The sequence below is a fragment of the Lepisosteus platostomus genome, chromosome 7 (genome assembly GCF_059453375.1).
Source record: "Lepisosteus platostomus isolate fLepPlt1 chromosome 7, fLepPlt1.hap1, whole genome shotgun sequence".
NCBI lineage: Eukaryota > Metazoa > Chordata > Actinopteri > Semionotiformes > Lepisosteidae > Lepisosteus > Lepisosteus platostomus.
Genome location: NC_142617.1, coordinates 61,444,550 through 61,471,011, shown reverse-complemented (window position 1 = coordinate 61,471,011; position 26,462 = coordinate 61,444,550). Strand labels below are relative to the sequence as shown.

The window sequence follows — 26,462 nt, the reverse complement described above, 5'->3', positions numbered from 1 at the left end:
GAATTCACCCTAAATCCTACACTAATCATCTCATTATATTGCATGATATTGGACGCCTGCATGTGTTATGAAGCCAGAAAATGAGAAATAAAAAAAGTAGGTAATAATTTTCAACCAACAAAAATATCACTTGGAGGACATATTAATTTTGTCTTCCATTATATAAATATTAGCCAACAAGTACACTGTCAATAAAGTGCTTTACACAAGGTATGTGTACAGTTTTGTGTTTTTTTATTATACAGCACACTTTTTCCAGGCACTAAAAAAGTGAGCAGACAGCTGTCTGTCTGCACAACACTGGGACAGATTTTGCATACAGACTTTTAAACACAGACATGCACTCCAACATGCACATATGCATATAAAACTGACTGCTCATATTTCATGCCTGAGCGGCTGACCAGATTCACAAGCCCAGAACAGACGAAGGCATTTTCATAGGATGCAATGCATTACTCCACACAGCCCAGCAGATTAAATTGACCTATTCCTTAATCGCCTTTAATGAAGACAATGTGTGCCTTTTGTGCCACAGAGACCCCAAGCAATAGCGCAGTCTCCTGACTGACTAGCTGTGGAGCGAATTAAACAAAGCTCAATTCTACTTCCAAACATTGAATTCTAAATCACTTCACTTTGTAGCTGCCTTTCCCCTACAGACATACACTAATTTGTCCAATTAATAGGAATGGTGTACCAATTAAAATGTCATATTCCAAATGAATTTAATTTGGGATGAAGATTATTAGGCAGCAATGAATGAATTAAACCTGAGCTATGCTTCCTTTAAAGAACTGGGGGAAAAAATGAAAGTAAATATTATTATTAATATTACTATTATTATCGTAATGTCTATATACTGTTAACACGATAATGAATATTAACATTGTTATTTTAATTTTACAAAAATATCAATATTAAGGTAAACATGAATTTGAAAATAGCACACAGATCACTGAAAATGTTCTTATAGATTGTCTAGTGTGTAAATAACTTTTTTATATCACCTATTCAGTGTCTAATTTACTGATTTACTTATCACAATGAATTGTTTGGCAGAAGAATGCTGAAACCCTTTAGCACTCAGAAGGCTACTTCAACTTATCTGGAACAACAAACTGTGCTGCTGTAGCCCAGATCCAGACAGTACACCTTCTTCTCCAGATATCAGGCTACTACAGTAAATGCACATTTTTCCTTGTACGTGATGCATACGTGTTGCCTATTTGAAGGTACTCATTACTAAAATGTGCAGGATTACAACATGAGATTTATAATTAAGGAAAGTATAATTTTTAAATATTGTATATCTAGCACTTTATATTTTCATGCTCTGTTGTTCCCATCCCAAACTAACAAAGCAGTCATATTCTGAAGCCTTTCTGTTCACATCTGTACAGGAAATCAATCTGGAGATATTGCTTTTTATACCTGAAAAGAGTGGTATTATGTTACTGTTATCTGTTGCAGGCTTGAACTTCCGGACATGAAAAAAAGCTTTAAAAAATGAATAACCATGCCATGTTCTCATTCATTCCAAAAACATATGTGTTAATGTACAGTATTTATAGGAGACAAATATGAATGTCAACACTCATTAAAAGCACATCCTGGTGTTTAAGTGGTTGTTAGTATTTTATTAAATTCACAGTTGTTACCTCCAGCCTTTTTTTTCCGGTATAAAACAGATCAGATATTAAAAGAAAGAGAAAAAAAATCAAACCCAAAAGAAGGAGCGAAAAGGAGACTTCCAAGGACGCGTCTACTTCCAGGTGTCTCCAACAGCTAAAATCTTTGTTGTAACAAGGGGCACAAGGCACTTCATACATTTCACTGAGGAGGCCAAGGGCACCTCCAAGAACTCCTGAATAGACTGCTTACACCACATTAGCACTTTTAAGAATGATGCTTAAGGACTGAGCGGTATTACAACAGTCCTTAAACATATTGCAGTGCCATATGGAACAGAAATACTGTATGTACTGTAGGGATACACTGGAATAGAGAAAAAGACACTGGGAAACATAATGAATTACACATTAAAATTAATTATTTTTAATTAAAATGCATTTCAGACACACTTTGTATGTTTATGTCTGTTTGTAAAATACATCATGTTGTAAACGAAATACATTTATTAATATTTTTTAAACAAATCATGTCATTGTAGACTTTTTCTGTCTTTTTCTCTGCATTGCTCTCTCTCTATATCTGTGTAACATACTCATAAGACATATTTCTCTTGATTAGTATATATTAGTTATAAGTACAGTACCTTCTAAAGGAAATCCATTAATATAAAGTTATTGTAAAAAAAAGGAAGAGCTTCTTTATAAAACGTTAGATCATTTGTAAAAAGGATCATTTTTATATCATAACTAGTGTGTGCACAAATTTAAACTCCAAGCACAAAAATATATCCAATGTAAATATTTCGTTTCCTGTAGTACTAAGAATGTTTTCATTAAAAAAGCTGTTTACTTGCATAAGAATTAAAACATTATCTTAAGAGTTCATTAAGAGGCCACAAGGATCTAATGACATCTTGCTTCTAATCCGTGACCCACAAATCTCTTTGGGGTTCTTGAATTATTTCCAGGTTGTCTAGAGACTTTTAAAACAGTGTCGCTGATTTAACACTGTGCATTGGCTTCCTATTCTCCCTCAAATCTGTAGCTTGGTAGCCATAGCTCATGAATGAAACAACTTAAACAAAGCAAAATAAGCTGCATGATAATTATATATTGCCCATAAACTGATACAACACATCCAAGAATATATAATCATATTTTCACAAGCTTACTTTGTTGACTTAGGTATATTAGATTAGCAAACATAAAGGTGACTGAAAATTACAAAGAAGAAAAAGATGTCAAGAATCTCTGATGTCATTAGTTGGATCTACCTGCTGTGCCTGGGCTCCCAATGTCCATACCAAAGTGCACTACAAGCTGTTTTATCAAAACACAAGTGCATGCATCAGCGAGACAGAACCAGCTCCTTCGTCTTCCATCAGCCACGCTCCCTCCAGATGAGATACGAGTTCTGACATTGCAAACCAAACGCAGTCTTAATCAGAATCTATCCTTTGCTTTTTATCCTTGCTGATAGGCATGCATCTGTACTGCATGTAGGACTGCTTTGATGACTTCAGTACATAGGCCTGGGGTAGACTGCCAACACCCTAACACATGCGTGCAGACAACAGCAATGAAAGCCATCTCACTGCTTGCGCTGAAACATGTGGGAGGATATTCTGGCTAGACAGCGTGATAAAGCACTGTCATGTGCTAATGTAAAGAAGCACTTGACCTATTCAATTTTATCAGTCTGTTAGCGTCAACTTGTCTTCTTGTTTTTAACCTACGCTTAGAATGAATTGGATTCAGTGTAGTTGTCAGTGCTGCTTAATCTATTAAAAATCAACAACCCTCTGCATTCCATCTGGATAGCTGTGGACACACGGACGTCACCCGGTTCTGAAGGTACAGTACATACTTATACTTCACTGCTCATCGTGAACCCTGAAAGCAAAGCTAACAAATCACAATGTACCACCAAGCAAAGAACACCCACACAATGTCAGCCAAGTGGTCCCAGAATAAAGACAGGGGACTCATTGCTAAAGCAAACTTCATATTTTTCACCACTGCACTTGACAAACAGCAAATCCTCTCATTTCCCTGAAAATTCCAGTTATTCATGGGTCTTTTATGAGAATGTTTTAAAGTTTTTCTTAACCTAAAACTAATGTGCCTTCATTTTTTTCATGAAAATGAAAGACAGACACTTGGAGCAAGGAGATGCCCCTTGCTGAACAGGAACTGGGCAGGACTGTAAAGACAAGCAGCCCGATGAATGCTCTGCCAGGCACTGCTGGAGCAAAGTGAAAGACACTCGTCCTCATGTAATCATATTGCATTTAAAATAAACCACTGCGAGCTCACTCTCTTACCAAGTGTCCCCTCAAGTGGGAATAGAAATAGACTGGGCAGCCTAGCTCTGGAACCAAGTGCTTACTAGAGAGAGGGGCCCTGGATCGAGAAGGCCTCAGCAGAGACTCACATCACACTGCCAGGGTGAACTCAAATCCCAGCCCAACTGTCACTGCTTGAATTAGCCTTGGCCCGTTCAAGCAGAGAATTCATTATTGTTTTGCTACTAACAGCCACTTGTGTCCTCGGAGGTCTCTTGTAAGAATCAGCCACGTATCGCACACTGCTTCACTTATACTGTACAGTATGTCTGTTGCTGCACAAAGAAAACATCCACCAATACATAGGACAAAAAATTACTTTTTTTTGCCAGATAAAAAGCATTTTTGGCTTTTTTTTTAACTGTACAAGTACAGTATCTCTTTTTAAAATATAGTTTTGCTTCATGGATTGATAACACAAATACTGCCCCTGAGCTATTAAGAAAGATCAATTCTACTTAAATTATTAAAGGAAGCCATATTTTTAAAAGCAACATAACCAATAAATGCACCGAGCCAGCACCTTGCAACTAAGCACACAGTACATCTGTAAAAGTAAAAGCTAATAAAACCATGTTCACAGTGATACTTAGCACACACAACATACAGTAATTATATTATTGTATATAAAATAACCTCTAGACAAGCAAGTATATATACTGTATATATCCACAGCCTGAACACACAAAGGACTCTGGGTTTGCATCAAAACTTTCAGTCTTTCAGTCAGGAAATACAGTCTTTCTGGAATTAAGTATATGACCTTAGGTGTAATTTTGCATTAGTGCCTGCATTAGTTAATCCTTTTACAAACCTTTTCCTTTCACAAGAAGAGGGTCTCTCATATAAGAAAACTGAAAATGCAACAACAGGTCCTCTTAAAGCATCGGCATGCAACAAGGCTGTGTCATGTGCTTGCGGGGTTACTGGCACGTGAAAATGAAGTAGCAATCATAAAAACAATATTAACTACACCCGCAACAATAATAATGATAATAATAACACTGCAGCCTATGACTAATAATAAATGTTTTTCCAAAATGCTTCAGGCACTGAAACAGAGCACTGCTTTGCTGCAAGTTATTGCTGCAATTTCTCTCTCTCAATTGCCAAGGAGTGGCAGAGCTGCTGTGAACTGTGTTTTATGTCATGGCCTTGTTTCTCTCCAAACTTTACACAGCACTCTCATGCCAACAAGCACACTAGTGTTTGCTTTTAGAATACTATAAATTGATTTGTATTATCTTTTGGAACACTTCGTTTATTATTCATTTGACTGATGCCTTAATTCAAGATGATTTAGAGCAAATAACAGAGCTCTTTTGTATATTAAGGAACATAATAAAGTCCCAGGTAACTGTAAATAAATTATATGATGAAGCCTTAAGTAGAGGGTGCTAACAAACCGCAAGATGCAGTTTAAATCTAAATCAAACTGTTATACACAACCAGATACAGAAAGAACCAGCAAAGAGAATAAAGGAGAGAACTACAGTACACTAGCAAAACAAAAATTAAAGGAAACGTTGCTGAGCACTAACACAATGCTCCGAACAGGCAACACAATACATACTTTAGGGTCCAAATGAATGTTTGTTTCTGTAATGGAAGATGCCAGATAGCGTAGCTCTGATGTAACAGGCTGTAGGTTGTGAGACAAAGTTAACAGGATTTCCAAGTGCATTCTCAATAGGTGTGCTTTCAGGAGGTATCGGAAGGCAGTTAAAGATGTTAGGTAAGTCATGAGGTTCACAGCTACATATATCACTACAGGGGTAGGGGAGTAAAATGACATTTTATTCAAATATATATATATGCATTGGTAAGGGTAAGGTATCTTCTATGAGTGTCTTAACTTGCATACCTGCTTGTATCTCTCTTATCGAACACAAAGTAGTACAACCCTAAGACACGAACGAAATAGTCTCTACGAGAGTCTCTGTAGCACAGCCATAAAACGTATTTATTTATCAGACACCCTCATCTAGGGTGACTTACAAATATAAAAAAAATATTATTTTCATGATCAGTTTTTAAGTTCATGGCAGTGGTGCTGAACTAGGCTTAAGTAAAACCAATGAGTTATGTAAAAATGTGATTAAATGTATTTGTTTTTTTTTCTTTTAACTCTCTGCATGTCAGGAACCAACAAAGGAAATGGACATCTTTCTCATTAAGCCACTCAAAATACTCAGTGAATGCTTCTGGTAGCTCTAATCACCTAATATTGTTATTCTGTTTTTTTGTACTAATGTTTGCCGGATGTGGCTCAGAACTACAGTTTATCTGTATTTCCTATTTTTTAACCATGTTGCACCTTAGGCACAGACATAATAATGAAGGAAAAACTTTTATTTTACTTTTGAATTACTTTTCTTGCCATTTCTGAAAGCTATATAGAAACAGTATTTCTTCTCCTGTAAATAGAATTTAAGTAATGCCAAAACCACGCAATTCATACATACCTGTCGTATCACAGAATCCAAAAGGTCTAGAGTTTCACTCTGGAACCTGATAACTATTTTCTTAGTGACAAACCCATAATGTTCAACAGATCCAGGTGATCTCATTTAATTGTGAAAATTGAATTGATACCCAGTCGTCTCACTTAATTGTGTAAAATGAAGTAATTTAAGACAGAGAGCAGGCTGGGGTGTGTGGCAGGGGAGAGTTTGGCTCGGGAAGTAAATGAGGAGACAGAAGGTCACACCTCCTGCACCCTACTAAGGATTTACTGATCATACTCCATCGACTAACACACCCAGCATGCTTAGAAGAAAAGTTGAAAACAAATATACAGTAGCACCATACCATCTGCTTTGTAGAATGAGAACTTCTGGTCTGCAGTGGAAGAGGGCTAGTTAAAGGAAGCACTAGTTATCACAATGTCCTGTAAATCTCTATGAAAAAAAGATAAATAACAGGTAGACCTGGACCGCACTATAGGATTATTTTGCATTTCACTCAGGAAAACAGTGTGAGTTTCCTTAGAAGAAGTAGGGTAAATTTACACTTGTCTTTTATAATCATGAGCCCAGCAGAGTGGCTGGCCTTTACTTAATATATTAGAGGAAGCCCATGGCAGTCCGACACTATCATCAATGAACTAGTGTGGTGTGTTTTGCTAAACTGTGTTTTAGCTCTGTGACCTATGTGTCACTGGCAAGGCCATGAGCAAAAACTGCAGGAAAGCAGAAAATCCAGATTGATTTTTTCCCAGTTGCCTCAAATACATGCGAGTACACAAAACCCTCTTAGGAGTCCAGCCATTAGTTTGTTCTGTTATTTTGCAGACAGGCCTTTGGTCTATGAAAGCTGAGACACCTACTCTTCCCCAAGTCTGACCATGTACTTTAAAGTCCTGGTTTTCATTACATTGTGCCCTCTTCTGGGGGTTGTGTGAAATTTCAGATGTGGCAATACTATATTACAACACCCCAGTTTCTGCCTTTATTTTACCTGCATTCATCTACTTGCGGAACTCTGAAGTGTTTAGAAAGAAATACCTTCAAACAAGTACATCTTAGTAATTGAGAGCTGTAAAGCCTGTCAAATATAATAGCTGTACAAAAAGTTTTCAACCCTGCAGGTTAAAAAGCATTCATAAGTTTCTGAGGCAGCACATTCAGGTTACTACTTCTCTGTAACAAAATGCAATGGTTCAAGTAGTGCAGGATTTTAAATTCCAGAAACCCTAACTTTCTGAGCTCAACCTTACTCAGAGCCTGGATACCTCAGTCGGTAGAGCATCAGAATTTTAATCAGTGGGTCCAGGGTTCAAGTCCCTGTTAGGGCATTTGTTTGACCAAAATTGGGGTTAAGGATGTGTGGTTAAGGATCTCTGTACCTGTGCCTAGAAGGTTGCCGGTTCAAATCCGGCGGCTGGCATAGGAATCCTACTCCTTTGGGCCCCTGAGCAAATCCTTTAACCCCAACTGCTCCAGGGGGGCTGTATAAATGGCTGACCCTGCTGACCCCAAGCTTCTTTCCCTGTCTGTGTGTCTCATGAAGAGCAAGTTGGGGTATGCGAAAATACTAATTCCTAATACAAGAAATTGTATATGGCCAATAAAGTGATCTGATCTTATCTTATCTTACAACTTTGCAGATATGCCTGCAGAGCAGAGGTAGTGATATAAATGCTCAGCTACTTCCACAGCCCAAGTATTCTTTACTTACTGTACGAAATGTTTCAAGCAACATATTTCTTAAGAAAAAGCATCACATGCAGTAAGAGCACTTGTAAACACCATTGCAGCTGTGCAATGTGAAAATTCCTCCCTCAGGTTTAATCACTCTGTTATGGCGAAAATACCCTCTTTCTGATAGATGCAGAAGAAGCCATTCCTGATAAACGTTCGGAGATACAAGAGAACACATGAGCCAAGGCAACTTTAACTGCACAGCAGCATCTGTTCACCCATATGTGAAGAATAAGTTATACTGTAAACTTGAGCCATTTGCTATAGTCTTTTTATTTAATTTAAAAACATTTTTAAGTGATTCGATAATCCACAACCAGGAAAAGATGCTGGGTGTTCTGTGTATTTTGCAATCCAAATTTAAGTAGCACGGGAACAAAATTATTAATATTTTTGTACTCACAAATGGTTCATGAAACGTGAGATGCTAACTGCTCAGGGCTATATTGGCACAAACCTCCAGTGATAATTTTTTAATTTATGTCAAGCTTTGCATTCAAGAGGAATTTTTTGCAACTACTGTACTACTCACAGTTCGACACTTCGGAAGGGAGTGGAATAAGGCTATTCCAAGCCTATCAGATTGTAGTAATTGTAATGGATGTTGCATGTTCACAATAAAGAACAGGATTATTACATGTCACCAAAAGGTGTCATAGCTTGAATTTTGGGTGAAATAGAGCTACAAGGAAATACTCCAAGGGGAATCCTTCCAGATTTTTTAAGGACAATAACTTTGCATACTGTAGTTCTAAGGGTGACACTTACAGAGCAATTCTTTGAGCTCTTGGGTGTAATGAAATATTTCAGGGTGCGTTATATTCAGCTTTCCATTTCCAACGTACCTGAAACACAACGTTTAATAAAATGAAGTTGTATTATTCCGGGGGGGGTTCGGTGGGTTGGGAGAGGTTTTACACACATACGCGTCTCCATACATGTCTCAATTTTAGATCTATCAGCTGGCACAGGTTTGCAACTGCTTCCTTGATTTTCATGAATATGCTTCATGAGACGTGGCCTTAAACTGTGCATTATACTCGCTGGCCTTTGCAATGGTCGCCACGCTCAGTCTCTTAAAAAAATCGAGGATATTTCTATTGCCAACACAGACTGGATTTGGTAAGAATTCTTTTTCAATAAGAAACACTGTGAAGTGTCAAGTGAATTCTTTTTCCACAAAAAAAAAAGAATTTTGATGAAGCACACATGAGAGCTGCCTCTGTCAGTTCTTTGTTTTTGCTTATCAAAAAATAAACAACTGTAATATAATATATGCATCATACCCTCTTTGTTGTATTATTAAAGTTGGCCTTTTCTGACTGTGAGCAAAATTAGTATTCAGTTGCTTTGCAGTTTTACACCTTTTATCATTTCTCAGATTCTTTCTTGTTCAAGAATTAAAAACCACACACTCAGCCTCATCCATACCTTAGTATAGCAAATCCTCAAATGCACCAAATCAAAATACAAAGATACATCAATTTAACTTTTGTTTAGGCAACAGAATAAAAATTGTCCCCGACTTTCTTCTGTTTTGCCCTCACCTCATCATATTTGCATCTACATCAGAAATGCATACTGCAGTATCACGGGAAAAGATTTCCTTGTAATTTGATCTGGTTATTTCTCAAAAAAGAACGCACACACAGTCAAAATAGTCCATGCTACAGAAACAACCAGGAAAAAATGTAATCTGCATAGAACTGATACACAAAGTTCTAAACTAACTTGGCAGTCTTTTATTGGTTCATTAGACTTACTATTGTAATTATTATTATTATGAAGCAAGAATTCTTTGCTGACATTCTGAGTACTTTTTGCATTATTGATTAATGACTTTGTCATATACACCAGGCACAAGATCAGTGGCAAATAAAATAAAAAGAAAACCTGTATTGATGCGTCTGCTGGCTGCTAATCTGGTCTTTGAGTGAAGGCTAGGTGTTTGAAAGGCACTTTGTCCAATTAGAACTGTGCAGAAAATTTCCACCTGTCCCTGACTAAGATGAAGTGACTCTTTCAGTAGATTCTATGGCAGAGAGCCAGGTAAGAGAGGCCAAACATTACTGTTGGAGCTAGCAGAAATTAATGAGCTCTGCAAGCAGCAGTCTCTTAATATGAAATGACAGATAATGAATATTCTTTCACAATTAAAACTCCAATTTGTCATTACTTCTTTAAAATACAGTATATTCTTCTTCTTTCCCAGTAGCTTGTTTTCCATGAATTGTGCCGCCCCAGGTTTCTGCCTTTTCATCAAAAGAGGAAAAAAAGATTTTCACAGAACATCATCAACAGGGAAGATCAGTCAATCAAGTGCCAGATGTGAACAAGGGAGGGTTTTTTCTGTTGTATAATCTAAGAAAACAGAGCGTAGTAGTATCACAAGAGAATTTATAAACCTGCTCCATAACAACATTATTTACTGACAAACAGTGACAATACTGTAGATATAACACCTCACAATGGCCTTGTATTCTTTAGTGTCATCGCCTTTCACATTTTTGCAACATATCTCTATTCAGCAGCACAAAGTTAGTATTATATTAAAAAAATATTTGTTCTGTACGAGTAAAGAAATTAAGAAATCTAATCTAACTAGTTGACCCAAAGAAGCCAGATTATCTGCTTCAACTACGTGACTGGGTAGCTTGTTCCATACTCCCACATCCCTTTGGGCAAAGAGCTGCATCCTGCTGTCATTTTTCACACTAACTTCCCATTAGTTTCCATTTGTGTCCTGTGGTGCATGTCTCAAATAATTAATAAGATTCTCAACAAGTCCCTAGTTTTGACTTTATCATTGCCCTTCCAGATTATTATTACTTGAATCAGGTCCCCTCATATTCTTCTCTATAAAAGGATTTAGCTCATTTAGCCTATTAGAATACATCAGGACATTCCTTTGAAAGCAGGAATATGTATCTGCTTACTCTTGTCAAACGTTTTGCAACTGGATGACCACAATTGTACACAATATTCTAAATCAGGTCTGAAAGTTGAAAGACCTTTAGATAAATATCTAAATATTTTAAATGGCATCTACAACAGGATTAATGCAAAAGATCTGCATTTTATTCGGTATTATATTACAAAGGAATCTGAAAGAATTCCAGCCCCTGTAGCCGCTGACATCTCTAATGATTTAGAATACTTTAATTGATTGTGTGGTCTGGGTAGTGGAGCTTGCATAATGAGTAAAGAACAACAGTAATGGGTAATTATAGCTTTGCAAGACAATTTGAAAGATATATTAGTAAGTCACTTGTGCCCTAAGCACAGTATATCCAGCCCATTCAAATTCTGTGTCACCGTGCCTAGATTGGTGCAATGTGAAACGCACTTTGTTTGTTAGGCAAAGCTATTCATGGTATAAAATTCCCACCTGGTGTAATTCAAACTCAGAGTCTCCTGCCTTTCTTTTCCCCTGTTTCATTTTTTCACATAGTTAGTGAGGTAAAAAAAAATTAATTACCAAACAAATATGACCCAGTATTGCACAAAGAGCTAAATACCTTCTTTCTGCTAGACACTGTAGCGTAGAATCGTTAGACAAGATGAGAAGAAGATGTCTGAAGGAAGGCTTGGGGTGGCAATGATAGACTTTGATTACTGAAAAGGAACTGTAAAAAGTGCTCATGCTATTTTTGTTTCCAAAAACATCCAGTAGCACTATCAAAATACTTATTACTATTAGAAATTACGTGCATTCCATGGATGCTATTATAACCCTTTTCATCTTGCCTGAGTTCCAGTACAATCGAACACATTACTATAATTTCTGCAGCTTCTTACCAACTTCAGAGTCTGAATTTTTGTGAGAGTCTGGGCTAAACAGAAGATGTACAGGAATCCAAACAGGGGACAGTCTCCACTGTATTTTCTAGAATTACTGTCTGTGCTCTCAGGTGATCCTACTACTTAAGTAAGGAGTTAAACCAGAGCTAGTCCTTTTCACAGAAACTGAAGATCTTGTTTCATTCCTTTGTGAACAAAAAGAACATTCTCTCTCTTTCATGGCGACATCTCAGTTACAGTGAACTCTTGTCCGATTCTCCTCGACAAGATCCATTTCTGAAAGTTCCTTAACTGTGCTTCCCAAATCAATGCTGTATGCTGAATGAGAGTTTATTCTTAACTGGTTTACTGGTATAGCAATATTACCGAAGCCCCCGTGCACTGTTAGGACTTAGAGCACTCAGAAACTCACCATTCAGGTAAACCAGTTATTTCAGAGGGTGTAATAAAAGAGAGGATTAAATAACTCAGTGGACTTGTGCCTTTCATTCAATCTTAGATCCAAGCACTCAGCTGGGAGCTGGTTAGAAAGCACTGCAGAACAACCACAGTTATAAAAATACAATTTTACTTCAAATCTTATTTATTGTCACTTCCAGTGTATTTCCCATTGAGCTGCTAAGATTGCTTATTGTGGTATAAAAAAAAAGTATTTGGAATTTAAATCCATCATTAAGATCATTTATTAGAAGAAACATCTCCAATCACAAACACAAAACAATTTCTGTTATTTTATATCTAGACAACACAAATAGTAGAAGCAAAGAAAACCAAAGCTCTTAGCAATATGCTAATATGTCCATTTATTTCTCCTATACTAAACTGTGAATTGCATTTATTCATTCATTCATTCATTCATTCATTCATTCAAAAAGCCATGTAAATTATTATCATACCTCTACAGACAAAGGCAGACATTGGGAAAACCTAAATGGTCCCAAACATTCCTGGACAAAATTTCAAACCCCTCTTCTGGGTTAATCTATAGGTAAGCAAGGAGACAGAAAATAATATTACTCTTTACTGCATTAGGCATTCTTGAAATTCAGTAGAACATCGCAAGATTTTAATCAAGTAACTAAAATAGAATCTGATCACAATCTCCGTTCAAAAGTCACCAGGGTGTTTTAAAAATCAGACAAGCCTCCAGTGTGAAACAAATTTGATTAAGTGTCTACAGTATCTGGAAGGGGCTTTAAAAACGCGCTGTGTCTGTATAATTTTATTTAAAGAATTATAATTTGCTTGTTTAAAGAATAATCAGATACATAAAGCTGACATTTTACTGATCTCTAAATATATTAACACTTTGCTTTTTATGTGTCAGCTTACTTCGCTTATTTAGCCTTACAATTTTCAAATATTAAAGAACTTAGTATATCGTACTGCAAAATAGAAGATTTGATTCTTAAATAACACCTACTGTACAGCTGCATTTTTAATACGTCATATACTGAGGTAAAAGCTTGAGTAACTTGGCTATAAATGCTTTGCTTTACTAGTATTCCATCAGAAATGCATATACGTTTCTACTGTTCAATTCACAATAACATAAAGGATTTTAAAAATAGAACAAAAAGCTTTCTCTTCAAAACAAGGCCTTCACTTTGAAATCTCCTTCAAATATATTTGTATGAAGGTGTCAATGAAAGTGTCAGCAGCCCAGTTACATATCACTGCTGACCAAATACACTTTCTTTTTCTTTAAAAGAACAATAATACCGGTAAGTCCTATGAGCCCGCTGACAGGCCAGGGGCACCACTTCACTCCAAGCACTTATAAAAAACTCTGCCAGTTCCTGTGAAATGGGTTGGAAATGACTTTTACCTTTAGGGATTCGATCTTTCGCTTTCGATAAAAAAAAAGAAAAAAATGCTACAATGGCCATAATGATGAATGAAAACAAGTTAATAAAACGGACTAGTTCCGAATCTCATGTGAATTTTCTGAAAATGTATTAATTTCAGAAATATGTCATATTTTCATAAACATACTAACAAATATTTTTATCCAGTTGTTGCACACTGGAAAATAAAGTTGAATGTTAAAAACTTAAAATAAAAAAACAGTCGCAGTGGAGCACAAAATTTGCATCCCTAAGCAGAAACAGTCAGACCTTCAACATGCAAGAGAGATAATGTTGTCTTTTTGTCTCCCTACCTGTTAGGTGAACTGTTATCGACCTTGTTCTTATCTATCAACTTTGCAACATTTCCTAAGCAGTCTCTAGTGCACCACTTAAACACAAGCTGCTCAACCTCTGTATTAAATAAAAAGGACAATGATTGTCAGGGTCTAAAATACAGACCCAAAATGTCTTTAAATCTTTTAAAAAAAATACTTAACTTCTGAATCACTATACTGTATCTTTTAAGCTCTCTGGTTCAAGAGTAAACTGTTAAATCTTTTCCCTGGAATTACACAGTAGTGATTTACATTATGATAATTTTACCACCTGATATTTTGAAACTAAATTAAAATTAATTTTCGTAATAAAAAAGACAGACTCCTAATATTACAAAAAATTAAAAAAATATTTATGCTTTAGAAAACTGGTGTAAATTTAGAGGGATGGTAAAGGTTTTACAATAGTGTAGCATTTGAGTTGTAAATGTTCTTTAATCAGCACACAGAATCAGCTCATGTTCTATCCAGATGTGTGCAAATGTAATTAACAACGTAATAAAAATTGATATTTTTATTGTCAATACTTAGGATCAGGACATTTGAGACTTACAACGTAGAATCTGGAATCATGGCACCTGTCAGTTTTGTTTGATTGGAGAAAAGCTGTCGTCATGGACAGTAAACTACAGTAAGTGATTGTTACGGTAGGTTACTTTAATGAAATATTCGGTTCTGTAATATAAGACTACTGTACATCTGCAGGGACAAAATATATATGGAGAGCTAATGGAAAAACTTTTTCAGCAGTCTTTCAGAAGTGAATTGAGTTTTTGATACCTACTTCCATTGAAGTTGTACTTTTCCTTGAGCTACTCAGTGGCAAAGTTTAAAGCTTCAAATTAAATCAACATAATTATGCATCTAGAGTATTTACGTTCATTACTATTTCAGATGACTATTTCAGATATTAACTTCTGTAAATGGGACAGAGATCTGAGCTCTGTCTTCTATCACTGGAGATTTAACATCAAATCTAGCTTCTGTCACAAGCTGAGACATGTTCGCCAGCCCCAATTGTGCCCCTTGTGAGCTGCACTCCTAAATAAACTGTCCCATTTGGATCAAACTTTCAGTTTTGTTTTAAAAGAAGTTTAGAAGCTAAAACAGCCCCTTATAGTCAATAAAGGGGGTCAGTTATTAGCAATGAAACAATCTCAAATTTATTTCATACAGACCTAAAAACACCCAAGTCTTGTTTTTCACAATGCATGCCAGAAAACAGCATCTTTAAACAATCATTAAGGTTTATTTTTTCTGTTTCTTCATAGTTTAACCTTTTATGGCATGCTACATAAATATTATTTACCCTAATTACATCTTTACTATTCTAGACAACATACTGACTGAATATTTAGTAATAAATATTACCATGCACAATACTTTTGTTTTTTCACACTCGGGCATGTCAGGAAAAACGGACTGGCCAACTATAAAGTTGCTTCCCTGTTGCTTCACTAACCTATGCAGTTAGGTTCCCTGTTAGGGATTTTTCCTGCACTGCGCACAAATGCCACACAGGAAGGTTAAGCAAAAGGGAAGCTATTTTATAGCTCCACTGTGTCTGTGAGGCACTTTGGCAGGCTTTTGAAAAAGAAGAAGAGTTTGAATCATTAGCTGATCCTGTCAGTCTGAGAACTAAAAGAACCAGTCAAGAGAAACTTGCAAACTACACCTGTTGTGTCACAATGCTCTAATAATCACCACAAAGTCATTTTTTTAGAACAAAACGCTTCAGACCCACAAAAAAAATTCACTGTGAAATTTCACTAAGGCCATCCATAAGGACATCTGGAGTTATAGAACTCTCCAAATGTACTGTTAAATGCTAATGGAGACATAGAATGTCAGCAAACTTTTGTGTTTGTGATCACTTTAGGACAGTACAAATTTACAGACCCTATCATTTATTAACACAAGATAGACATAAAATGTTCCATCGTCCTACAACACCTGCACAAATGTATTGTCAATACATTAAAGAAATATCTTACAGCTGCCACAGGTCACAGAAAAAGGTGACAGTTCTTTTCAGTTACTGTATTTAATGAAAAAATACCTGCCTTCTCTTTTTAACATACAGTAGTGTTCTGTTTGAGACCATCTCTGCTAACGCAGGCATGCTACAGTTACTGATAAACCACTGATCTAAAGATGTGTGATCTTTAACCCCTTTATACCCAAGAGTTAAAACACACATCTTTCCTCACAGTACTGAAAGCAGAAGTCCAAATAGGCAGCAGATGTCAGCAACAGCAGAAAAAAAAGTTCAAGGCATTAAAAGCCCACCAAATGAAGCTGAAATACCCCAAAGAGCTGAGATGAAAAAAGCAGTCCCACTGCATAATTTCTCAGTGCAGAGCTGCTGTTCAAAAAAGCTGTGCATTCGAATTAGATCCAAACAGCTTCTTTCATTAGCAGGGAACCATGAGGCCTAATCTAGCTGTCAAGAGAGCTTGGACAGAGACCTGAGGCTACAATCTAACCAGAGGGTCCTCAGTTCTAAGGTGTATACATACACCAGAGCACATATAGATACAAGCACTGAGATTACCCAATACCAGGGTGCTGACACTTGGATCTGTGCTGTATTTCGCATAGCGTATCTGTATAAAAAAAATCATCCCTTAATGCCTACAGTTTATTTTTAAACACAGTAAACGTTAAACTTCAGATGAAAATCTTGTGATGGATTTTTTTTTCTCTTGCAGTTTTTGAAAATACACTTTCCTGTGCCAAAACAAAGGCTCATCTTCATGAAATAGGTACACGCAGAACTAAAATATAAGGACTCTGACCACCTGCAGATCGGTGGATAATTTGTTATTCATTTCACAATGGCTCTGTATTCATCAGGGAACGAGAAACGACATTTTTGCCAATTTTCCCAGAAGCCAACAACCCAACAGCATGTCTTCGGATTCTGGGAGGAAACCAGAGCACCTGGAGGAAACCCACATGAACATGGGGAGAACATACAAACTCCGCACAAACAGTACCGCAGATTTGTAATGGAACCCTGGGCCCCAGGTCTAACCACTGCACCACTGTGCTGCCCCCGTGCAAAATTCTTAATTTTAATGTAAAGCGCATATAATTTACTAAGATTTTTATAAGATGATCTGATTATCCTAAAAACCGTATCTTACTGCACAAAATAACCAAGGACTTCTAGTGAAAGGGATGTAAATCTAACTAATTAAGCTACTGAGATAGTCTTGGAGAATCAGTCTTTCAGAACATCAGTGTCAAAATTTAGTATTTAGTATAATAAATTCTATTGGTGTATTTTTAACACGTATTTCTACAATACGCATAAGGATTTTTGCAATATTTCAATAGACTTTATAATAATGTAACAAATACTCTAACCTTTTAACAGAAATTAAAAGCCGTGGGCATGTGAGCAAATTTAATCTGATAAAACATTTTACTCAAGAGCAACACAACTTTTTCCTGACCCACAACTACTTCACAAGAGAGCAAGAGCAGGAGAATTGAACACAAAAACAGGAAAAGACTTGGAAACATACAGTACATTTCAGTAGTCTGGTCAAATTCTAATTAACTCAATGAAACAACAAAGATAATAGAAGGGCATGCTTGATATTTTAATGTTGGGCATTTTGTCACCTGGCTACAGAAATGACAGCCAATGGCAGTAAGGTCAAGGCAGACAAAACCCCCAAAAAAGATTAATGGAACCCCAAAACACAGATGCAGAGTTCTCCAGTGACAGGTGTTGCTGTTTTTTTTTGATTGGGTCAGTTAAGATATGCAAGGATTCACATGGACATTAATCTAAGAACATGCACCATGTTATGGAGTGAATGGGACCCACATATTATGCAGGTGACAGAAGGAAATTCAGTGCACAGGTGGCAGTGGACAAACAAACTCTAGATCTGTAGAGATAAGAATTCTGTGATGAACTGTGGAAGATCCAAGGTTGACCTGGAAAGAGTAGCCTGAGGTCATCGTCACTGATGCAGACGTATAGGAGGATACAGCTGTGAATGTTTGCGGGGCAGAAGAAGAATCTGAGACCAACACCACATCACTTGGACACCAGCAGAGGGGGGAGGGGGGTAAGAGGGTTGGGGAAGTACAATCGTATCACGACTGGCACAAACACCAGGGCCAGCAAAGGTTGAGAACGAGGAGCTCAGTGCAGACTGGCGCCACACACTCACACAATCAGGGTGGAGTGAGCGTCAGCGATTGGAGGCACTCCTATGGGAGGGGAAATGGATGAAACAGCGAAGACAGGATGGGGCAGTATACAAGGCGGGTACATGGAAAGAAAGGGGAAGAGGCAGCAGAAAATGAGGAAAAGAGAGGGGAGAGGGAGCGGGAGAGGAAACGGCCCTGGTTGCTCTGGAGTTCCAGTGAGGGGTGACGACATCAGCAGACTGGGGGAAAAAAAAGCCGACATCATGGCAGATGCAGGAAGTCGCGGAGAGGTTGAGCCCGAAGGGCTGCTTGTTCAAGGTGGGAAGAGAAATCGACTTGCGACGGTCATCGGATTGTCAAGTTTGGCCGTATCAAAAAAGGCGAGCAGGAGGAGGAGAAGAGGTGGGAGTCAAGTGAGGAGTGTGGGAGAGTCTGAGACATCTGTGTTTGACAAGACCAAAACACCAAATACGAGAACAGAGGTGCTCAATCAGGACAATATTAAAGCATAAGACAGCGGAAGTGTGAGATTACAACTTGAACTCCTCCTGAACTTCTGTTTAACTACTCCATTTGTTGCTCAAGAATATATGTTTTGTTTCCTTTTTACCTTCCTTAACGATAAAAACCAATTCAGCAGAACATCAAGACAACAGCACAATTTAACTACCATAAGGCGTAAAAACTGAAAAGGGTGAAGAAAAATGACAAAAGGAAGCAGTTATCAAATCAAAGAAGGCCTGCACGTCCCAAGATTGACGCTATTTCTAATGTGGCGCTTTTCGAAGATCTGCTGTTGCAGTCTTACAGGTAACTGCAGCCTGCCCTCTCCAGTTACTGCAGAGAACATAATCCCTGGTATTTGAGAATGTCACAGTATAACTACATTGCCGCTGAAAAGACTTGCATGTGCACTGTGCCAGCTCTGGGCTTTTTGAGGCTTTGTGCAAAACCTTGTTTAGAGGCCTCAGCTCCCCCATGCCCCATCCATCTTCTGTCACTGTAGTGTAAACATGTATGCGTCTGAAACCCACAGAGCTCCTCATAAATAGAGTTGGTGGTGGTAAAAGTCCACTTAAGTGCTCAATAACGGCAGGCTGCACTGTGATTTTTAGGAACAGCGAAACCCTGCCAACAATAATAAGTTACAAATTTTGCTGTGTTGAAAAAACAGTTTTGCTGCTTCATATGGAAAAATATGGCATGAAGGTTAAAATGCACAATAGGAAATCCAGACTTCAGCATGATTCTGGCACACATGCAAACCCATGCATTCACTACAATGAATGATCAGTTGCTAGGTAGCAGGCAGGCAGACAGACAGGTGTGTGTTAACATCTCACCCAGTTAATGGTTTAATAGAACTGGATAGCTGTCACTGCTTCACTACTGTGGGTTAACCCCCTGCTGGCAAAGCCTATGAAATTACACTACTGTGTCATATTAAATTTAAAAATCTGTTGTCTATGAAAGCACAATGTATGCCTCACAAATAGTTATTATGACTGCGCTTCAACATCATACTGGCCAACTGTCACGGTACTTCAATCTTCCTGCATTGCAGTGCACTAGAGTACTTATGTGAAGTCAGGAGGTATACGGTATAAGTTACTACAAGTTACTACAAGTCTATCTCCGAACACACAAATAACAAGATGAACAAGAAAAGCACCCAGTGCTGTGCCCAGGGGACACGACTTTGAGCTTTGTTTTAAAAAATGCCATCAAATTATAGCTGTGAATGTGCAAATACTAACAGAGCTGTGGACAGTTAGACTCCTCAGCAGTGAAGGCTTGCTGTACTAAGCTGTACTGGAAAGATGTTATGCAGGTATGAAAATTAGCATAAATGAGGCACCAGGGCCCTCATCAAGTCTGGAACTCCACTGCTTTGCTAGTAATTGCAAGGCTTCTTCACAGTCCCCGCAGAGGGCATCTACTTACATAACCCAAGCATTAATATTGATTGTTTCAGAACTTACTTCTCATGAACGAAGAGATACTGCAATATGAAAATAATATCCTTTCTTCTCCTTGTTAATGACTTCCACAGCCGGGCCTTCTCCCAGCCTTGCTCCCCTTGTGCAGTTTATTTTGCTGAAGTAAGCCCTTTATTTTTAAATAACATTACGACTTTAATGTTTCAAGACCACCAAGTCACAGTGCACAACTCGCCTTCTACCCCCTGAATTAACTCCTTCAACAAAATGGTTGGATGTGATTACAAAGCAACTGCTCCAGAAGGTATTTTTTCACAAATACCTAAACAGAATTTCATGACACAAAAAGGACGTTTTTCCCCAGTAAAAAGCCAATATCATTTAGTATTTGCCATTAAACACATTTAATGTGTTGTGTTCTATAATGTTGAAAATATTGGCTACATTCATTGCTTTGCTTTTAAAAGATTTTTCAGGTGTTTTCCCTTTGCTTTGTGATGTACACCACTGCTTATCATAAACCTTTATTTTTTGTTTATATTATTACCTAAGCAGAGTCACTGTATTTCTAAAAAAGATCAATATGACCACATAGCAAACAGCAAACAGATTGTTTTCTTATTCAAAAGTATAACAATGTCACCTTGCAAACCTAGTCCAGTAATTTCTCACGCATTGAAAAACAAAATAATTTTAGCACAAGGGAAGAAACGTTAAGAGTATTTTTCACAATTGAAACTGTGATCAATTCAGAATCTGTTACCGAAGTATTTTACCCCCTAACATACAGTATAAGAAGCGACCAATTTTATAAATTTGGTCATAAAGCAAACCTTTACAATATCAAAAAATTTTAAAATATGTAGCCTTTTCAACTTTTACCACTGTTTGCCAATGACTTTAATAGCTTACATCTCAATCTTTTTTTAAAACAATATCCTTCATAACTTCTGCATTACCCTAGGCTGACTTTCATAATGGTTTTGAAGGCCACAGAGAAGAACTGGAGAGGTAGCCTTGAAAAAGAGTACAGGTCAAGAAATCCATTATGTGAAGAAAAAAAGAAATCTGTTCAGTCTGTTGAATAATGTGTTGAAGAAAATAAACACATTGTTCTTAAAGGACCTCTTAAGTAATTACTAGCTGACAGTAATAACAGTTATGAGTTCTTGCATGTTGTTTCTGTCAGAATCTGGTAAAGAGACATGTTTTTAGCACACCTCAAAACCACTTATCTTGTGTGGACATAAACACACCGAAAAAAATTAAACGGTCATACAGTACGTAGACCAACTATCATATTACCAATTGTACATTATATATTACCTTAGGGTTAAGAAGAAAAAAAAACATAAAGCCAACATTCATTCCATGAATTTACAACCACAATTAAGCAGAAAAACATCAGAAAAAATGTTTAATAAGTAACTTTTCATGGAAATAACAACAGTATAAAATATGTAATTGCTTTTTTATACTGGTATACCTTTAGGAAAAATCTACATTCCAGACTATCACTACATTTATTATTTTTAAATGGATAATAAATGCATTTTGCCACATCATTTGTACTCCTTGTATGCATTTGTAAACAAACAATAAAACATTACTTAACACCACTTTTGGAAAGCAAGTGCGACTTCGCAAGTCTCTGAAAGCAAAAAATACTGTTTCTTAGGATTGTGAGTTACAGAAATATAGAAACAAAAATGAATAATGTATGTAATTAGTCAAAAGTACAAAAACAAATTTTGACCTTTTTACTGCAATATTCACTATACATTTTAGTTAGTGGTAATTTAAAATTTAATGGTTCTTCATTTGCATTCCAAAGTCGATTCTTATTCTTTAGTTTAAGTCACGTTTGTTGTTTTTGTACAGCTTTAAGGTAAGTTTAACTTTGCACATTTAATTTCTCCCATGGTAGGAAATTTTTACAGAGAAATATTTGAGGTAGCATTTTTTCTACTTGACTTGGTGCACCACATGCTCGAAACTCAGTAATGGATATTTTTCATTAATCTTGATGCCACCAAAAACATCAAAAATGCCCTTTACTTTTCGGGAAAGAATATGCAGTTCTTTTAAATACACCCCTCTCCCGGCATCCCTGTAAATACTATATAACCCACCTTCAAATGACAGAACTAGTACAATTTTGATATTAAAACTGTTGAAAATTAAAAATACCTAAAAAAATCATGCTTTTTGTTGGTATTCACTTACAGATGTTTTTGTTGTTGTTTTTTCTTGAACTTTTGAGATATTTTAATCAAAATACAAACAATTCTGGATTGACCAAAGATTGGGAACGAGCTCATTCTAATAAAGAGCACTTTCAATACAGAAATTTAAAAAACAATAAAAGAGGATATTTTATCCTGCTTTGTTGTAAGGAGGAAGGCCACGTTTGAATGGATGCGTCAATGTTTTACCAAACTCATAACCTCGGCAAAAGTTAACCGTCTGCCCCGGTCTCTCCTACTGCTGTTTTTCCCACTAAATAACGAGTTACATAACAATGTGAAGGCGTTCATATCCCTAGCCTTTTTTTTTCATTGCGCTTTAATCCTATACAGAAAGGGTGAAAATATGGGTCACCGGGTCAGGAGTGTCAGAGCCAGAATTCAATACAAACGCCGTGAGATCAACCTTAAAATTTTCAAACAGCGAAATGCCTTTGTACCTGCCTTTGCCCGGTATTACATAACCCAGGGATTTCTCCAAACTACCAAGTTACCAAGTGAAACAATGTTTTCTTTCTATAGCAACGGATCAACACAAGTCTTGCACGCTTCTATCCCCTAAAATGCAACCGGATTCGCACATTGCAGAAAGTTACATTTATGTTTGTATCTGAGGATATGACTTTCAGCGGCCGTCTATGCAAAGCGTACAAGAATTGCAGTGATTTTCCCTGCTCTCTCTCTCCCCTGTTTATGGCTAAACCTGTTACATAACCAGCTTACATTCCACATTCAACGTATCAGACTCTAAATATACTGTACGTTTCGCTGGAGGAAATGCGATGGAAGACGACCGCCCCGTGTTAATGCACAGAATGAAATTTTAAATGCACAGCGGATCGGGTGAACACTGGCATCGCTCGCTACTTTATTGTAACAAGTTTCTTTAGTATATAATCCATTTTTTTCCCCCAACTTCACTTGCATTACGTGAATGGAGGCTGTCTGGTGGGTGTGGCTACAGTACGTACTGTCTGTACTGTAAAACAGCCAGCCATATTTCTGCTCAAAATGCAAGAAACAGACATTAATAAAAAAAATCAGACTCCTACACCCGAGGAAATTATTGTAATAAAAGCCATCTGCCCGCTGTTAAGCTGCTGTCATCTGCGTACTCCCCGGATCCTGTCTTGCAAATGCAACGTGTGAGCACTTTGACAAAATTTCCGCCGGTGTAACAAATATTTTGTGGTTCTTGAAATATGCGCCTGCTTAGTAATTGAACAGCGCAGTTAAAACAAAATCGCCTGCCTTTAAACATCAATTCACACAGAAGTTACTTTCAAGAGACGTGAAACACCTGTCATACTTTTCCAAAGTTCGCACAGACTACCTTGGATTTCATATTTTTGACAAATGTCGGCGGCCCTCCCAAATAACAATATCCAGTAGAGAGACTATCACTTTACAGTGTCCTGTGCTTCCTCCCGGTCACGGGCTAATTTATTTAATTTTCCGTAATTCTTGGGGAAAAAATGTCTGTTTTGTGTCTTCTGCACACGCTCGGCTCTCCTTACTTCAACACCAGTTATGGCTGGTGCCGTCAGAGGGCTGCCGAACGCGCTGATACAGTAGCACTTGCTAAGTTGCAGAATTAAAAACAGATTTACAGCTGTAAAAACTTTTATTTGCTGAAAAACGGCTTCACGGGTGTTTTCAGCGACACCTCACATATACACAATAATCGTTTAAAAAAAAGGTTTCGTGATCCCTTAAAAACACACACACACACACATACACATACACACACCGGGAGCAGTCTGCCTTTTCAAAGTTGCCTCTAATATTTTTTTTCCAGTGCCTCTAATATTACACAGATGTCTATAAACATTAGCAGCTTACCTCTGTTGGTACTGGAGCAGCTCTGCCTCCGAACAGGGGCTTGATGGTCAGCTTTTCGGAGAGTCTCCAGGTTTACCGGGGTGTCCCTTACCGGGGTAGCCGGCTCCGAGGAGCTGTTGCCCGGGTCGCTGGCTGGATCTGGAGCGGACTCCATGTTTAATATTTTTTTAGGATTATTATTTTTAATTATGGTGATTTCGCCGTGGATGGTCTATGAATGGCGAGCTCTGAGACTCCCTCTATCTATTTTACAGTAGAACTATGAAATGTGAATGTGCGGGTCTCGGTAGAGGTGGGTGTGTGTGTGCGACTGTCCACTGGCAGCGCTAGAGAGAAAGAGCACTGTCTGTGAAATTACCCACGGAGCTGGCCAGGGAAAATCTGTCAATAGCAGAGAGAATAGATGGGGAAGGCTTTTTAGCATGTGCCTTGCTCTGCCCAGAGGTACTGTATTACAGAAATGCATAAATCAAGGCTTCCAAAAAAAAAAAAAACCGCTCCCAAGTTATAAATGACGTTCCAGGAATATATTTCCACGGAATGAAAAGACGAACAGAAATAATAACAACAAAAAGAATGTATTATTACGTGATGGAGCAAACTTCACAGAATAATATTTGCCCTTGTTTTTGTTACCTGCAGTAGGAGTTTTCTTTGTTTTTTTATTTCTGGTCGCTGTGATATTTTATTGTAATTAACAGTGTCTTCAAACCAACGGCAGAATTTGAATTCATTGAATGCACAAACGTTAAAGATAACAATTAACAGTCCTGGAGAAAAAAAAAAGAACTGCTGCAGTACTTAGATGTTCAACCGACCTGTATATTTTGTAAACCATGCTAATCAGAAAGATAACATACAGTATTTAACGCAATGAATGGAGCTCAAATTCAATTAAGCACTCTTTCTAAATGAATGCCCATACTGTACATCATCTTAAAACTTACAGCGCACCGATGCCTTCTTTCTTGTTGCAAAACACAAGAATTATTTACAATTTATTAGGCCTAAATAATTACAAAACTCCGTAGGCTATGTAAGATAAAGTGCCTAGTAAGAACAGTGTAGAAAACACGCACAAAACGCATAACTTTTACTAGGTCCGCTGGGTTAATTAGAGTACTTCCTATTTTCTAACTCTTCTGAAGACAAGATATTTCACTCTAGATTTAAACTGTAAACTGTGGAAATGTGCACACAAGGTGACGGATAATTCAAAATCTCGAGAGACAGCTGTTTAGGTTATGTCCACCGAAGAGCGCACAGGAAATACAGTACGATCCAATATTATTTAAACAAAATGTGGTTAAGTGGGTATTTCTGTAACGTCGCAGGCAAGAGTATGTGATGTATAAAAAACAACAACTTCTTTTTGTTTTTCTTTATCACAAGTCATTGTTTGCTTTTGCAGAATATCATCTTTTATTTAATTCAAACGCTTTCAGTATTTTTAAAGAGGTTATTAATAAAATTCATTTTCTTGTGCAGGAAACAAACACGGACATACTGGAAGCTGCCTGATTCTAATTTTTTATATATTTTGTCGGATAACTCAATACTTTTTCTTAAATGTTCTTCCTTAAACAAAAGGAATCAGGTTCGTGCTTAAAAAACCTGATACGTTGAACTTTTTGTCACTGGATTATGTTGGTCTGAAATCTGATTGACTCTGGCAGCTGATCAAAACGCCGGGGCCAGTCCTTTAAACTGAAAGTCCGGGGTTACAAACTTTGCAAAACACAACTCTTATGAAAGGGTTGTTTAGGTGGTGATCGCCTTTAAGGTTACTATCGTCAGTTGTGTGAACACTTTCTGCGCCTAAGACATAATGTCAGCCAGCCTTGATGACTCCATTCCCTTTAATTACAAACACCATGCCTGTTGCATGTGATCACTTTGACCCTCCGGTGACGTACTAAACCAAGTCTCCGCCCCCCGAGGCCGCACGTGGATCTAGGCATGCATGTGTAGCTAAATATACGATGTGTCAAAAAGCATTGGGCATAGCCAGCAACTTGGGCATGGTATTTTTACAGAAAACTGTGGCGTCTTAATGTAAAAGGAAAATTATTATCATTATTGTGTCATGCTGTT

At 37.4% G+C, this 26,462-nt stretch overlaps 1 protein-coding gene across 1 annotated transcript in view; it reads right to left on the bottom strand.

The window, feature by feature from the left end:
- LOC148659404 (nuclear receptor ROR-alpha A) overlaps window positions 1-24,688 on the bottom strand; it is a 265,625-nt gene extending 240,937 nt beyond the window's left edge. Inside the window, exon 1 of the mRNA XM_088641592.1 lies at window positions 24,369-24,688. Coding sequence (XP_088497718.1) covers window positions 24,369-24,522 — 154 coding nt within the window. The 5' untranslated portion in view covers window positions 24,523-24,688. The remainder of the gene's footprint in view (window positions 1-24,368) is intronic.
- Between the last annotated feature and the right edge of the window lie 1,774 nt (window positions 24,689-26,462).